Source organism: Macrosteles quadrilineatus, unplaced genomic scaffold, assembly GCF_028750875.1.
Source record: "Macrosteles quadrilineatus isolate MER2022 unplaced genomic scaffold, UCM_ALF_1.0 Scaffold_7__1_contigs__length_78375512, whole genome shotgun sequence".
Taxonomy (NCBI): domain Eukaryota; kingdom Metazoa; phylum Arthropoda; class Insecta; order Hemiptera; family Cicadellidae; genus Macrosteles; species Macrosteles quadrilineatus.
Window position 1 is genome coordinate 25,729,239 of NW_026542600.1, and position 18,197 is coordinate 25,747,435.

At 34.4% G+C, this 18,197-nt stretch overlaps 1 protein-coding gene across 1 annotated transcript in view; it reads left to right on the plus strand.

The window, feature by feature from the left end:
• The first annotated feature begins 4,673 nt into the window (after positions 1-4,673).
• Positions 4,674-18,197, plus strand: part of LOC128998261 (plexin-A2) — a 207,156-nt gene continuing 193,632 nt past the window's right edge. Inside the window, exons 1-2 of the mRNA XM_054424314.1 lie at positions 4,674-5,446; positions 10,012-11,157. Of these exons, the coding sequence (XP_054280289.1) occupies positions 10,045-11,157 (1,113 nt within the window). The 5' untranslated portion in view covers positions 4,674-5,446; positions 10,012-10,044. The remainder of the gene's footprint in view (positions 5,447-10,011; positions 11,158-18,197) is intronic.

The window sequence follows — 18,197 nt, forward strand, 5'->3', positions numbered from 1 at the left end:
CTGACGATGATAACTACTGATCAACTCTACATACATACCTGAAGCTGACGATGGTGTTTTAACACCGAAACATCTCCTGAATTGACATATTTTATTGAGCTGTGACGGGATTACGTAAGTAATTTAGTCTTTCACACTGCAATAAGTTCCAAACTCCACAACTCTCAAATTTAGCCAGTAAGATTTAGTGGTTAACTTTGTCATATACCTTTGAGCAATCAATATAAATCCAATCAACCTGGTGGTCATCTGTAAAGGTAGAGGATACAAAGTCCCAAAACTGCATGATATTTGTTACTGTCTCACTTAAATCACTCAGATATATGTTCTGTACAGGCCAGGGGCTTCCTAAATAATGCATTTAAATATTTCAGTGACTGCTGGTTTTTCTTAAGGATTGCGGGAAACAACACCCGCTACTTTTAAAATTTAACTAGCTATAACTACAGCCACAGTAAATTTCTAAAAAATTAGCTTAGCTACAGCTATATTTCCAAAAAAATATAGTTAGCTACAATTTTAGCTACCCATCTTTCCAAATATGTTACTTTTATTTTATGCACATTAGCGAATTATTGTAATATTAATCTAACATAGCAATTGTATCACTTATTCTAAACTTTCTGACATACTTTATGATCTCATGTTTTAACTATATAAGTACTAACTTAATTGTGGTACTTACCTCAAATTGTTCCTATCTCACATATAGTTTTAAACAACCAGGCAAAACCTTTTACTACATTTATGTTTCACTCCAAGGAAGTTGTAAGAAGTATGAAGATGTAAGAAGAAGTGGAAGATGTATTCAATTCAGTAATGACAGCCTAACAGAAATTTAAAAGTTAAATGTAAATTTAGAGTTTTAAGTAGGATAGGATAGTTGGCTCTTCGACCAAAGATGAATTACAATAAACAGCTGAAGCGGAGATTGATGGACCAGCTTTTTTATAATTTAAAGGTACTGTGTTAGTGTTAGTTTCCACTATAAAAATAAGTTAAAACTATATGGATAAAGGAAAGAAACCAAATGAGTTATTAATTTCGGTGTCAATCACTCTCAAACATTCATAGCGTTCAATTTCTTTAGCTCATCACCTGTAACGTTTAAGTCTTCTGTGTCTAGCAATTTGGGCTGACCACTGCCCAAATAGTAGCAAATGAAGGAATTGAAGCTAAAAATAAATATTCATTTTTGGCTTCCATTTCCATGCAATGCTGCCAAAGCTAATAAAACTGCTGCAACTAGCTGCATGAAGCCAAGCGAAGAGGTTGTTAAAAGTTTTTTAAAGTATTAAAAGTAGGTACTTTTGATTCCAGTAAGGTATTTTCAACATTATTTGAAAAGCCGAGAGTCGAACCTCTAAGTGAGTAGGAGGTCGACGATTGGCTTATAAACGCTCAATGTACATGATGATGGGAGATTATGTAATCGTCTTAAGTTAATTTTCAAAAATATAACTCAAACATTCGTTGATGTTGATGCTATTTTTTAAATGTTATAATTAAAATTGTCATATTGGATATTCATAATTATAAATGTTGAATAATATTTGTAATAGAGGATCATGGCCTTATGTTAAAGGTTGTTTTAATCACTTTTTGTTTGTTTAGGAGATTATTTCAACTCTGTAACTTCTGGTAGATGGTTTCCAACCAATCATATTTCTTGTCTAAATATATAAAAGGCAAAGCCCTCACTGACTCACTCATCACTCCACTTCCCATTTACCTAGGAGGCTGAAATTCGGTACACCGATTCTTTGGGCATTAAATAGGATAACTAAGTAGTTTTTATTCTGATCGGGCTTTCGGGCTCCACCCCAGTGGCTCTGGAGTTTCCCATGTTAACCTTATGATTTTTCATATTTAAAAGGAATTAATGAATCTTAACAACTGTTTCAAATTAAACAAGCTGGTTCTGTTCTATGATGTTCAATAGCATTAAAGTTACAAGGATTACCAACAGGGTGCAGCACTATTATTTTTTTATTTATGACAACAGCTAATTTGCAACCAAAAGGTGAGTGAGCGTAGCGAACAAACTTCAAACTGGAGTTGAGTTAGCGTAGCGAACGAGCTCCAACCTAAAGGTGAGTGAGCGTAGCGAACAAACTTCAACCAAGACGTGATTGACCCATGCGAATACTTACATGAAATTAAACGGGGCAAAGCTCGTGGGTACAGCTAGTATCAATATAAAAGTAGTGAGAAAAGTAGTTATAATTCCGGTACAACTACTTAAAAATGTACCTTGCTACAGCTAAAGCTACAAAATATAAAAATTAGCGTAGCTACAGACAACTAAAACTGAAAAAAATTGACTACTTCCAAACATTGCTAAAGCCCCAGATTTTATTTGTACAGTGAAATAGAACGTTAGGATGATAAGAAAGGTCCAATCCTTGCAAGATTAATCCGTCAAAGGCATACACTAGGATGTCAGTGACATTTAAGAAAAAAGTAAAAACACTTAGCAAACAACATACATTTTCCTGGTGGATCTGCTGTGTAGTCATATCTAGTACCACACATATGCTACACAGACAATGTTAATTTACCTCCAAAAATAAAAATAAATAATTATTAATTCCATACGACCTTTACGTCTGAATGTACATGTATATTTCAAGTAATTATTACAAAATAAATGTACACGTTTGTTGTGAGTTAGTCAATCTAAGATTTTGAACGTGATTACTAAAATAAGAGATATTTCAACATGATTCTGTAAAATGTTTTTCCTCTGTCATTGGCAATTTTTATTTTGTGTATAGAAAATATTGCCCCTTTTCACTTTATAGAGTTTGGTTTTATTTGATATTAAAATACTCTTAATAGACTACAAAGACGATTTCTAATAAAACTGAGCAACAAATATTTGATTTTGATAAACTACCTAATCACGTTTTATAAATTTATTAATTTCTATACAATTTACCAGATTTTCATTAAATAAAATGGTTTCAACATAGTTTATGTGTTTTATATTTTACCTGATTTTTTGTTTTAGCAGGTTTACTTTCCTTCTTGCTTAGAGTGGTTTATGGAAAGGAAATGTCTATCCTAGCTTACAAAAAATAAACAAAACTATAAAAATATCCTCTAAACATTTGTATGAGTGTAAAATTTGGTGTTATACAAGGCTGATCCAAAAAACAGGGACAATTTAAAATATCATTAGATTATTAGCTGTTATAACAGCTGGAGAGTTCATTGTTGGGCAAGTTAATGTTTATTTGATGCCATTTGGTGTATAGTTACTGTACCATGGATCATCAGTTGGTTCGCCTTTGTCATAGAGACTTTTTTCAAGAGTAGGCCTAATGAGTATCATTTCTACACAACTCCAGTTTCGTGTTCACTTCAAAGTAGATCATGATGCTAATTCCGAAAAACTATACCATTTTATGTCAATTCTTCCCAGGACATTTGATTTCCTGGTTTGGTCCATGCATCCCTGGACTTGTTGTTAATTTCACATTATATGAGAATAAATATTTTTCCACAAACCTAAGTGTTGAATAAAATAAACACTCATGCTAGTCTCCTAGCACTAATGTAGTACTAATTCAAATGTTTTTCTTTGTGACATTGTTCTACATGATATCACAGGTCCTAAGTAGTTACTCTCAACCTTCATAGATCGCTCTGGTATGCTTCTCAAACACAATGACAAAACTTTCCCCGCCCAAAGCAAATCCAATCGCAGAAACGGCAAATTTCCCACTCTCCCAGTATCAGTGTTGACGGTCTGGTGCGAGTTCGGCCACGGAACGAAATTTCCCGTGTTGTTGTAATAGTTTACTACGATTCATATACATTAATATTAAAACGGCGGCGTGAACGTGTTTGTGTTTAATCCGAATACTGTTTCAAGAAGGAATCGTGTGCGTGTATTTTGTGCCATTGGAACATTTGTTCAGCATTGGAATTGTTTTAAAGTGTGTATACATTATATAAACAAAATTGCCTTGATTTAATTATGCATTGACCTTTAGTATTTATATATTTATTGTCGCCTAAAATATTTAGCTAAATAGCCTTAGGGACAAGTAATCTCTTTATTTTGTAAATGTGCATTATATTGGGTGGCGAGTTATGTGTATCACCTTAATAAGTCGTATACCTATTCCACACTACATTTCTAGGAACATATAAGGAACATGGTGCAATTTTTTAAATTAGTTTCACTTAAGTTTGAACAATTATTCCTGCCATATTTTATTGGTCCCTTCGCTGTCGTAGTAAACTAACTAAGTTTCGTGAACTCTGTAATGTATTTTGAATCGACCTGAAAGTTTTTGATCTAACTAGTAAAATTTCACTAATTTATTGACGATTTTATTTTATGTGCATATAAGTTAATATAGTTTGAACACCTAGTATAAATTAAACAAAACAGTAAATTAATATTTTACTTTTAAAACAAAACTTAAAACACGTTAATAAATTGACGAGGGGATCGTTGTCATATTGAACACATAAATTTGTTTATGTTCATTTTATACTATATAAAGAAATATTTTGAGGAATCGAATGAAGTTGATATATTGATGATTTCCAGCACTATTATTTAATGCTGAAAATCGTGCGCAAACTCAAGGAGCTCACCGTATCACAGGCGAGCCAGGAGATTGTTGGCAAAAAGCAAGGGATAACATAATCTGCTGCTTGGTCCTGTTGTGCCTGTGCCGGGCCATTCAGTCATTCAGTGTAGTGTATATGGACACGAGAGGTGTAATTAAGGGCTTGCACAATTGGTCGTCTGTTTTTATGTATGAATGTACTCCGACTTGTATACCTGAATGTAAATGAATAGTGACATTTTAACTTTGGAATGTGTAAGCTTGAGTGAACATATATTTATTTTACAAATTCTGTTGTTATTGTAAACAAGTGATTACTGTGTGGGTTTCTCTGCAGGGAAGTTGTTCGTGACTGCTTGTGTCAATGGCGACAGATCACCTCGGTTGACGTATAGTGTTTTATAATATTGTACTCGTGAAGATATCGGAACTTGTTTAGTTAATATTTACTGAGTTAAACTAGATATCTTTTTTTGCGAAGCACAAATCATAAATACTTAGACGTGAGTGGGAGTGGATAACCAGTATGTGGAGGGCATTTTGTGTGTCATATTGTTGCAACTCAGAGCAATGAAGTTAACAGAAACGTAACATTTCCAGTGATAATCAGCCGTGCAGCTTTTGGAATCGATAATTTGTCACCGAATCTTATAGTGGAATGTTAAAATCACACGAAATAAACGCTGATAAATTATTTACAACACATGTTGCTTACAGATGGTGGACATTTTGCAAGTGTAGTTTGTGCTAGCCTATATGATTTGACAATGAACGTATTTATGTCTCAGAGCTTCGGCTTAGAATTCGTTATATGAGCAGATGATTATAAAAATCAACAGGATACACCTTAGAACCAGGTATTTACTCAACCATTTTATTTCATAAAATGTCAATATTTATATAACCTATACCAGCGTATTAGCATTAAGCCCCTACCTGTCAAACTGACATTACCTGTGTACTTATGTCAAATGAAAGACCAATAAAAAAAACTAAAGATCTGAACTAATAAGGCCTAGCCTATGAGCTTATCTTAAATTAAGCGTTCATAAAACTCAAAATTATTTCGGGATTAGATTTTTTAACCCTTCCAGGGCTAAATTAAATGAAGGGCTGGAGCTTAATTATTTTTTGCCAAAAATGAAAAACTAAAGTGGTTGTGTTTTGTATTTATTTCACTTGAAATAATTCATGGATCATAAAAAGATTTTCCTTAGGGCTGAACTAATTTTTGTACAAAAGTTATGAAGAAAATAAAATTTGATTTGACGGATATATCCGTCTTTGGCCCACAAAAAACATAAGGTGGACGGATATATCCGTCTGCCGCCCTCAGTGATAATCACAAAATATGAACACTGCCAATAATCTTGAGTATTCTTGTGGGCGGTAGACGGATATATCCGTCAACCTTAGGCTATTCCTTCCCTTGTTTTATTTTTATCCATAAAAATGTATCTATCATTCTGAAGTAAATCTAAACCACTCAGTTTTGCTCCCATGTCCTCAATCCCATTCCCCGCCAAGACTTCCACTACGTAAAGACTGTTCTTCAGGTGCATCATATCCATCACATTCCATATTATTATTTTCCCTGCCAAGTATAAAACCCCTCTCAGACATACTTTTATTAAGCATCTCAATAACATCTTCAATTTTCAGATTGTTTGCATTAGTAACTTTAGCTCAATAACATAAAAATAAAGTACAAAACACAAAATGTAATCATCACTCACTTACAACCATGTGTGAAGTGACAGCAATATTTACTTACGCACACTCTATGGTGCAAAATAGCCGAAACAGCTGCGGCAATTGTTATTGCCAACCACAAAAACAAAATAACCCATTTATAATGCAGTGTAATGTTTATTACCGTATTATAAACATTGTGTATCAATTCGCTTTTTGGACGGATATATCCGTCTTTATCCCAGAAAAGAAATTTCTCGGGACGGATATATCCGTTTTCAGCCCGGAAAGTAAACAAAGATTGACGGATATATCCGTCCATAGCCCTGGAAGGGTTAATAACCAAACCTAGGCCTAATTTTATAAATCAATCTAAGTTATAAAATGACGACCTAAGTTATACTAGGCGGTACTTTGGTATCATAGGGAGGCCACATATTTTACAGCGCGCTGTGACGGTTATGTTGTGTTGGGTTATCATAAATATGTTTGTAACTTAGTACTGTAAATTCCTTGTTTCGTTATGTATCGAACGATGCAGTACCGGTACCAGATGAGTCATAAGTTGCTTTATATTTATGATAACCCAACCTAACATAACCGCTGTAGCGCACTGTATACGGGTGGCCTCCGTATAATTACTGCCTAGACTATTCTTGATTATTGAAAGTTGTCTGATTATTTATATTTAACTTATTTATCATTTTCCCCCCACAGATGGTCAAATACAGTAGATGGGTTAAGCTAACTCATTACATTTTTCATTCAACTTACGTAGGCTACATTGTTTAGGCGGCGTTAAACTTAGTTTGGTGTATTTGTATAATTTAAGTCCCATAGGCCTAAGGGACGAGTTAATTCTGCTGTGATTTTAAGCTAGTTAAAATTGTGTTCCAAGCTTATTTTAGGCCTTTTTATTCCTACCACATTAAATGTATTTCACCGTTCAAGTGATAAACCACGACATAGCTTTTACATCCTTTTTGTAAGGCATTGTGATGTGAAATATTCATGACACAGCCTATCTAACTTAGCTTAGGCCTAACTTATCTAGCTGGTAACAAGACAAGGAGGATATTTAAGGTTTCCTCGTTGTTGCCCTGTAACTTACTGATTCTTTGAAATGGTCCTTGATGTCAACAAAACATGATAAAGTCAGGACTACCTTAGTGTGTTAATCAGATCTGTCCAGTTAAAGAGATGACCACGTCTGCTGACTGTAGTCTGGTTAGACCTAACTTATGTCCGATAGGTCCGAAAGGTGTCTGGATAGGGAGTCTACTGTATTCGGATGGTAGGCTAGGTTTATGGTCTCAATTGATCCGGATAACTTAGCCTACCTATTTAATTGGAGTTCTAGTACCGGCACTTTGGCTTGCTTATTTAACTTCAACATTTAGTAACAAGATATTTTAGGTCTAAACTTTTAGAGATAATGGGCCCATCCTGGAAACATGTATCGGTGCACCGGTGGAGATGATTCTATGACTTAGCCTACTCGCCGGTAGGCCTACTGCCCCAGAGCAAGAGTCCCGGGCTCCCAGAACGGTTAGTCACCGGTTTACGGTCACACCGGATTGTAATTTACATCAACCTACTATTTTCTTTATAATATTAAAGAAACTGACCAATCAGAACCGCTGGTGTATTACGCACCGTACGATTTATGAGGTCCATGAATCTTGCCCTGGTGGAGAAAAAAAGTAGACGTAGCAGTCTGCTAAGTAAACTCACCGGTCTTCCAGCATTTATTGCATCAGTCCTGTACCAGTGCACCGGTTCGTGTGCCCAGAACATGCTCAATACGGGAAAGCAAGACAGTTCTCCTTGGGCTTAAACCTAGGTCACCTGCACGAGGATAGCCCTTGTCTTTTACCCTCGATATGATAGGCTTTAAGGCACCAATTTTTAAATTTTAACTCTGCAAATTTCTTTTTGTGGTATTGTTACAATCTTACAAAGCTGGCAGCTTGATGAGTTTAGGTTAAAATCTTAGAACAATAACCAGCCTAGTAGGCCTTGATCTAGAATAGGCTCAACTTTACGGTAAGTGGCTTCGATTTCATTTTATGTGTCATAAAAGTGAAATGCATTCTTTTTATTGACTATTGTACTTTACAATCAGTGATGTTGGCTATCAGGGCAAGATAGGCCTAGGTGAACGTTACCAGTTGGTGAGTGGGCAATGAGCAGTGAGCACTTGTTTCTTTAACTTAATTAACATCTTATTTTAATTTACTATTGCTATACCTACTTAGAGTGTCAGTTGCTGATCATCGGTAGTATTTAAATTAGAGTTTTGCCAGATTATTTTATTACAATTGTAAAACCAGCATAACTTTATTTTAAATTATAAAAAGTGTGATTTGGGAGTTTTTAAAAGTTAAATGCTAAATTTGGTTGACATTTGTGTCTCATATAAAACAGACTAATAAAATACCGGTAGGCCTATCTATAATTATGGCATGAAATGGAGTTAGATAAATGGTATAACTATACCAGTTCTAGGGAAAGATTAACTTAGGATACACATTGCAAAGTAATTCTTAGATAACTTAGTAACTTTGGCCTAAGAATTACTTATCTACAAACAATTACAGTATTTTCTTGATGAATTTAGTGTTTCTAATTTAAATAATATACCATTGTTTAGGTCTTATAAGTTAATAAATTGAAACTGAACCAAAAACGTACATGGATTGGCATAACTTAATAAAGAAAAAATCAAATCTTTTCACTTATTGTTTAAACAACATTTTAGCGATCCTAGCATCCTCTTATTTCTTTATTTTCCATATTTCCAGTAATGCTATTGACAGAAATATACAATAACTCTTATTAACAACCGCTGTTTTTAGAATGAGGAACATAAATAAAACTTTAAACTATTCTAACCCCTCCTTGATGGGTTACAGATACCGGTATATCCACTTAATTTTTCAGCATTTTAGGGACGGGTGATGAATAAATCCATATAGCCTAACTGTTGTAGATTAAGCTGATATTTCCATGTAACTTAGATGGACTAGTTGGAGTTTTATTTTCTTCAGTAACTAAGCACGTTTTTGCTGCACTATGGCTCTACCTGCCCAGAAAAACTTCCAGCTTAACACTTACATTTACACAAACATCTTTGTAGTAAAGAAGTTTTATTGCATATAACCTACGTATTAAAAAAAAAAAAATCTTGCCTAATAAGGGCAATAAATTTATTTAAAATATAAAATAAATTTTATTTCTTATATAGGCCTATCGTTTAAGCCTATAACATTTTGTTATGTTTGCAAAGGACGGGCTGCATACATCTATAACTTTTTCCGATGTCCAAAAATGCTTAGCGGATACATCCACACCATCTTTAAAATCAAAATAAGTTTGTTGGTATTTGTAAATTTTCCTGTCCTAGGCCACATGAGTCTAGGAAGTGTTATATCTTAATTTAAGAACTAATCCAACTTACTTAAGATGAATCATTAATAAAGGCAGCTATCATTTAAATTGTTAGTGTAGTAATGTAGTATTATGGAATAATAGCCTATAGTTTAAAGCCATGGAACATAGTTTTTATCAGGTTAAATCTTATTCGATGATTTACAAGTCTTCAATCATTATTATCTTTATATATTTCACTAACTTAGATAAAATGTTGTGTGAATTTTTAATTGCAGCATTAACTGGTCAACAGCTTAGCCAAGTATAGAGTTTACAATATTTGTCATGTTTGTTTCAGGGGTCCCATATGACGTGACAGGGAGCGAGCAGTATGCAAGTAGTTTTGCACCTGCTCGTGTTTGCGGCACTACGCCTAGGAGGAGTGACGACTACTATTGTCAAGACTTTTTCGGATGATGCAGGAACGGAAAAGTTTAATCATATGGTGGTGGATAAAAACACGGGTAGAGTGTACGTAGGAGCAGTGAACAGACTGTACCAGCTCTCACCTGAGCTGGATCTGGTGATGAGTGATGTGAACGGACCACACGATGACTCGCCGGAGTGCTCCGTCATCGACTGTCCCAGCAATGTGGTCAAGAAGAAAACAGACAATGTAAATAAAGCCCTAGTCATAGATTACACTACTAGTAGACTGATATCATGCGGCAGCTTATTTCAAGGGATGTGCTCCGTGAGAAACCTCCATAATATATCCGATATAGCTTTATCTGTGAAAGAGGCGGTGGTCGCTAATAATGCCACAGCGTCGACTGTGGCCTTCATTGCGCCCGGTCCTCCCAACCCTCCTGTCACCCAAGTCATGTATGTGGGAGTCACATACACTGGTAATTCTCCATATCGGTCGGAAGTGCCAGCAGTATCTTCACGTAGCTTGGACAAAGACAAAATGTTCATGATAGCAGCTACGGCAGTCACCACCGGCACTCGGATGTTTGTCAATTCGTTAGCTCGAGAAAGATATCCTATTAACTACATTTACGGTTTCGCTTCCGAAGGCTTTAGCTATTTTTTGACTACCCAAATGAAATACAGTTCACCGTCCCCCTTTATTTCCAAATTAGTAAGAGTGTGTTTCGACGACAGCAACTATTACTCGTACACTGAGATTCCAATCGATTGTATAAGTGAAGGAGGAAAAGCTTACAACTTAGTACAAGCTGGATTCGTCGGAAAACCCGGTTCGGACCTAGCAGCGGATCTCGGAATCACGGCTCAGGACGATGTATTATTCGCTGTATTCTCAGAAAGTGAACAGACAGAAGGTGAAGGCTCGAGTAAACCGAGTCCTTATAGTGCGTTGTGTGTATATTCATTGAAGGCCATCAGGAGAAAATTCATGCAGAATATCAAGACCTGCTTCAGCGGCCTTGGAAATCGAGGGCTGGACTTCATTTCTCCTAGTCACAACTGCATTTTAACGGTGAGTTTAGATTTAATTATTCATTTTATCACTGTATTTGTTGTATATGTAGGCTAATCAGTGGGCTAGAAATAGGAAAACTTTTCTGCCATGGCAATAACTTATCTGTCCGGTTGAGATAAGCTCTGGTTCCACTTAAACAAACATTATTTTGTACAACATATATATAGGCCTAGTGACTATTACAATATATACCAATTTAGGTTTACCTTGTGTGCTAGCATAATTAAATTATTGCTTAATGCATTTGAAAACCGAACGTCGGGACCACATCACTTTCTCCTAATTTAGTGTAAGCTTATAAAAAAGTAAACTAGATGAAGCATTTTTTTCATATCCATTATAGATACCTAGTCCCTACCAACATTCATAAAATGGTGCTAAAGCCTGTTATTATGTAATTAATTGTCATCTTTTAGTTCGTGATTTGCAAATCGGAGGCTAAAATAAATAAATATCCCTCCTAAGCAAACCTTAAGACTTGGCGGATTTTCATTTGCCTGATTAGCTTAGGCCTAGATATTTCCATAAACTTCTCTTAGAAAAAAAACATGAGGTTTAATTATTATACCGTACCGGTACTTATATCCTTATAAACCGATATTTTTGGCCTGTGGGTAGGCCTACATCAAAACGAAAAAGTATATCTGTTCCAGGGTCCAGATCTTACCATCAGACCTAGGTAATAGCTTATCCCTATATGGAAGTTTTTATAAAATCGGTTTTGTTTAATTTAGAAAAATATGTAGCCTACTGTGTTTAGTTAACCTTTTTTAGTTGATCTAACAATAGCCGTCTAAAGTGAAATAGGCCTATAAGTTATTATTTCCACTACAATCACCACTGAGTGTGCATGTGATAGCTCCATTCAGTGCCTCATGCCTCAGTATGAGGCAACTTTTGTCATCACTTATTAGGGTTAGGCTACAGTGTTTAAAAATGGCTTCGCTAATCATAACGATCTGCAAAATGACAATATTTAATTAAAATAGGCCTAAGACATTTTGATGCAAATAAGAGTAAATTTTTGTCAAGAAGCCAGGCATCATTACAAGGAAGATGATAAGAAAGTACACTTGATTACTAGTTCCTTATTGCCGGGCACATATTTTTCAAGAGGGGCACCAAAAGCTTTTAAAGGGACTCACCAGCTACAGTAAACAGTAGCCAACCAAACAGAAACAGCATGCGGTTATTGGTACTCAATCGTGCACCTGTAGGGTCGGATAACAATGAAGTAGAGCCAGTGTCTCAAGGGGTCTTTCAGGCATCACAGTGATAAATGATTTAAAAAAAAATTGTCAAAAAACAAAGTAGGCCTAAACACAATAGTTAATTATGTTTTTAATTATGCTATATTGGTTATACATATACACATTTACATGCTCTACAATTTCAAAGTGGTTAATCTCAATTTGACTATTATCTATCAATCATTACCTATTGAATTAAGCCTTGATGTATATAAAGTATTGAACAAAAAATTACAGTAGCTGCTCCAATCTTCTAATTAAAAAGAAATGCATTAGGCCAAAACATCGCTTAGAAGAGCCTAAAAAATAATAGGGGGCTTATACTGAGGGCTTTTATTCTTCTCATGTTTAGAGGTCACCTTGCGTTTGCCTGTCCAGATAGGCTTTGTGTGGAATGTATGTAGCATAACAAGGGGTGAGCCGGTACAGTACAAGGGGGAACTGTACTGATAAAAAGTAAGCCTAGTGGAAGGTACCTGAATCCGAACCCATGACAACGCTGCCTTGGGCCCAAAGTACGCACTCTACCGACTGAGCCACTGACCCATCTTTAAATATGACAGAAAATTATATTTCACATTAGCCTATATTTGGAATGCAAGTCTATTTCCGGCCAAGATATGGGAACCATTTCTTTACCTTACTACAAAAAACATTAATTTATAAGTTAATAAAGTGTGACAGTTCTAACTCCTAAAAACAAAAACTAAATACAAATACCACTGCAAATCTGCAGACTAAGCAAATTTGAATTTGCCTGATTGGATTTTAAGTAACATATTTAAATAAACAAGTCATTAATTTCCCTTTTAAATAACATTGATTTAATTTAACGAGTACTTAGGTTTGCTACTATGGGGATAGGAAAAAGTGTTTTTTAGAACAAATGTTAATTGTATAGAATAATAAAGTAAATAAATTTGCCAAATTAGATCAGAAACCATCCATAAAAAAGCAAACTGCTAAATATTTTTTCTCTCCGTAAGGTTAACATGAGGAATTTTAAATGTAGAGTGTTTTGGAATTTTCTTTGTAAACTTTAAAATTGTACCACAACGCTTCAGTATGCAAAATTGTTTGTTTTAAGTTTTATTTTATGGCTGTAATGAAAATTGAGCATTTCCATGCTAAATGGGTAAACATTTGGGGAATAAATTAATTTACCATTTGACTCTTTTGTTTTGGGACCCTTAGGTTCCAACACCATGCTTCTCTTAATTGTAATATGTATGCAATAAGGGTTTTTCAAAAGTACTTTTTTGGAAAAAAAACAAACAATAAGTAGGCCATATACATTTTTGTTTGCATTTAGATTAGGCCTACCGATATAGGCTAATCAGAGTGCAAAACACAGTAGGCCTATTTTGGTTCCTACCTTATCCTTTCGGTGTATATTCCAGTGGATTACTTGATTATCAATTAATCTTGGTGGCAAATCTTTTTATTTTATCGAAACCCTCTACATTTAGTGTAAACCATACCTATTTAATTTCCTCGATCAAACGTTAGTAAGTTACTCGATAAAATGTTTTTCATACTGGGTGTGGATCTTTAAAGTCAATATACTTTAATCGTAAAACAATTTTTCAATTACAATTCAGCAAAGCGCAATCTAGAAAATACTTTGGTCTGCAAGTTTGCTGTGACAAGGTCATTTTAATATTGTAATTAGTTTTTACACTGAAAAATATAACTCGCACATTGACCCAAGGATTATTACAAGCTTAAACAATGTCTACAGTCAATTTCAAAGTGCACTTAGCTAGGGATTAAAAATTCAAATAGACCTAACAAAAATACCTAAGGCACTGATAATCATTTCCATGTCATTGGTTATCTTGTCCAGGTTCATTATGGCAAACACTGTGCACAAGAGATAAAACTTGTGTTATTGTCTGTTTGAGTTGGTATAATAGCCACTTAAAACTGTGCAATCTGTTAATTCATTTGACCCAATTGTCCTTTGCTCTCTGTCATCCTCATTGTGTCGCTCTCGAACAATTTTCTTTTGATCATCCTTGCATTTACTTTGTCCTGTTCATTACTGTTATATATTAGGCCAAAGAAGAAATGTCTTAATAGCTTGATTGTTTAATATGAGCTAGAGATTACACTTTCGAACAATATCGGAATTTATTTATGATTCAGAAACATTGTTTGAGATTCTCACAAATCATTAAGACTCGTTTGTCAATCTAATGAGAGGTTCTATTATGATACAAGTACGGTATAATATTAAGGTATTATAAGGCTACCTGACATATTAAAATGGGGTTTAATGAAAACATCGCTTATTAAATAAAAAACACATTTACTTAAGAGCTTATAGGGTGGACCCTATCTTATCTTATTAAGGGTAAACAACTCACCATTAGTATCTCAGGAATGGCCCCCCTCACCCATTGGTAATGCAAGTAAATTGTAATCATTCTCTATATGTCAGATTGTGTTGAGTTAATGACAAATTCGGGACCTGTCCCCACTTGATTTTTCAGGAAATCAAAACCAATAATCATTGCTCAACATTTACAAAATGTAAATGATTCTTTCAAGAATGTTAGTACAATATAATTTAAGTTTAATTTTGTAAATTGTAATTAAAGTGTTTGTGTAATAGTATAAAAATAAGACAAGTAGAATCAACCATACGCATAAATACAGTGGCTCTATTGGGGTGGGGAAGGCAGTCTTCATGTACTAGTTATGATTGATATATTTGAATCAGTGAGTGCCGTGCCAAACGTGTTGCTTTGCAGCTACAAGCTCGCACACACGCGCGCACACCAACACGCACGCACTCACGCTCGCGTGCAAACCTCACTAATCTGGACAAAACATAATTAAATTAAAATGCAAAACTTTCTGTTCGCTCTTTGTTGCTGGGTGAGTTTGAAACAACTTTTTAAATACTAAATAACTATCACGTGAAAAGAACTGTATACGGAAGTATTCTTTTGTGTATTTTGACAGTTAACACTACCTATCTTAATTTAAAAATTTTTAAAAGTTTAGCTCGTGGTTTTAAATTTAAGAATTTAAAAATGTATTTTTTGGAAATGCTTATTGCTTAGTTCAGTTTCGATGAAAGTCGAGATCGTTTTGCCTTAACGAACATTTTCAGCAAAACTTTTATCTAAAATCTGTATGATTATTTGACAGACTACATTGTCATTAACAGTGTGAATTGTCGTGCAATAGAGGTTGATGTATTTTTTTTATCACAACTGAACTCCAGGCTTTGGGAGTTTAACACCGTAATTATATTATTTCTACACGGGAAACTCTAATGTAGTATAAATATAAACTATCAGTTTGACGACTGGATAATATTGTTGTTGAGAATAGATTAATATATAAGTTTAGAGCCACAATGCAACAAGTGACAATGGAAGATAATAAATATGTTAAATAAACCCTTAAACAATTAATAGACCTGACGGAATGACAAAATGTAACTATAATAAACTGGTAATTCATACAAAAAAGTTAATAATAATTCAACGATTAGACAATAGTATTAATAAATATTTACATTTAAACATTTCATTGTTAATACATGTTTTCAACCAAGCAAATTAAAAATAAAAGAAGACGAGGTACCTAAATAATCAAGCTACTTAACGGCATTGATGATTTTCTGTAGTACTGCTCTACTTATTTCCTATCTGACTTGAAGAAAAAATATTTTCAATGTGTATATACTCAAATGGAATGCATTCATCGCCTTACAACCGAACTCTATATACAGTATTTCGTATTTAGACCTTGGTATTGTAGTTTCCAATTGTTCCCTTCTAGTGTTAACCGTTCGCCTTTGCAGTGTGCATGTACCTCTCGATGTAGATGAAGTGGGTGGAATCTTGTCTAGGGCCTAACAATTCCTCATTGTTCTGGCTGTAGTATCTTATCCGTTAACATTTTGTTCTATCTATAACCCTATAACCCTTGTTAATGACTTGTATTAAACTAAATTGTTCGTGAAGGCACTTTTAAAATCGTTTTGTTATTGTTTTCGTATAGTTAAACCAACTTTTTGTTTGTGCTTATGATACCCATTCTCTAAATTTGATTTTAGACTAAGCAGTTAGTACTCACAGTAAAAAAATGAACGTTACTTATTGTAGAAAGGTAAACTAGTGACGAATATTTTATCACATCAGAAGTAGGCTAAGCATAATTAATATTTACTATTTTTAAAGAGGAGTGCCTGTATACAGGGTCCCAAAAAAGAATGGACCAATTCTACAGCTAATACGTGTAACTAAGGGTCATTGAAAAGTCAACTTTGGCTAGTTTTGGAGCTTGCGTCTTTAAGTCTTTTTAGTACCCTTCAACAATAGTCAGCTGTTCCATTGTTATCAGCACGTTTGCATAAAAAAAAACATTAAGTTGCGATATGGAGCTGCACTTGAAAGAACAGTGTATTGAATGGATTATAGAGACGAAATCTGTGGTGAGATTCTTTTGTTTGGGGTATGTAAAAGATTCAAGTGTATTTATCGCTTGCCGATCTCAAACCTAGATGAGTCTAAAGCAAAGATAAGGGAAACATTTGAAACATATCTAATGAAATGTGCCACAATGTGTGGTCAGAGCTGGAAAACCTACTTGACTTTCTTCAAGCAAATAACGGGTGCACATGTCGAGGTTAGGTGCCGAATCCATGGTAGGAAAAACTTAGGAAGTTCAGGGGAAAAATCATGTAACGTTTTTTATCTTAAATAATAAAGTGTTTATGCCAGGTTAATTTTGATCCATTCTTTTTGGGACACCCTGTATATTCTGAAAGAGAAATACGTACATTAAGAATAAATAAGTGCTAAAGTTGACGACGAAAATGATGTTATCAGAGTAAATTGCGCAACAGAAGTGACGAGGTAATAAATGAGAATATCGGACATTCAAACCCTAAAACTGTTTCTTTCCGCGTTACCTTTTTCATTTCCTAACAGAGTGGCTGTTTTCTCTCACTTTGCCTTTTCTCCTTTCTTAAAAATTGATTAAACCGATAAGATATCGGCCCTCAAGCAGTTCAAAGGTGCCAGAATGTACTTTTAAGTCGAGTGGAAGGGTAAAAGATTTACATTTAAATTAAAGCTCTCCTGAGTTTTATTCCCGAATTTAATCTTCCGAGTGAAAGTAGTTCTCAGTTTTATTTCCAGTTTAAGATTTTAGTTTTGCTATTACACAATAAATTAAATAATAAAGTGTTTATGCCAGTTTAATTTAACAGTGTTACTGTTAATCAATTGATGTTCAACCATAAATAAAGTAATATTTCTAAACATAAATCTGTCATATAAAATATAAGCATTCTAATGCTAATGCTAAGTGTAATAAGTATGGGAATTTTATTTATGTTATTTATGTTTATTTATGTTAATTTATGGGAACGATAATTAAAAATATATTTAACAATAAATTTCTAGTACGCCACCTAAACGAACCAGCATTGACTTATGATTAGTTATAACGTGTATTTCAGAATAAAAATAAAATTTTCAATATACTTTTAGTATAGCCTCAGGATTACTATACAATATAAGTGGTTTAAATACAGTAACTGTATTTTGTGTAATCCAAATGGTTGCGATAGCAACTAGTTTCGGCTCAACACTGGAACCATCATAAGGCTTAACAAGAACATTGTCGTTTCTTGAGAAGGCCGTCGCAGTTTACCCAAAATCACAAAACATCGAAATTCGAAACATTAAAAACACGACACGCATAGATACGACGCGATCGGTGGGAGTTTACGCCTAGATTGCGTATTATCTAGTCACGCGT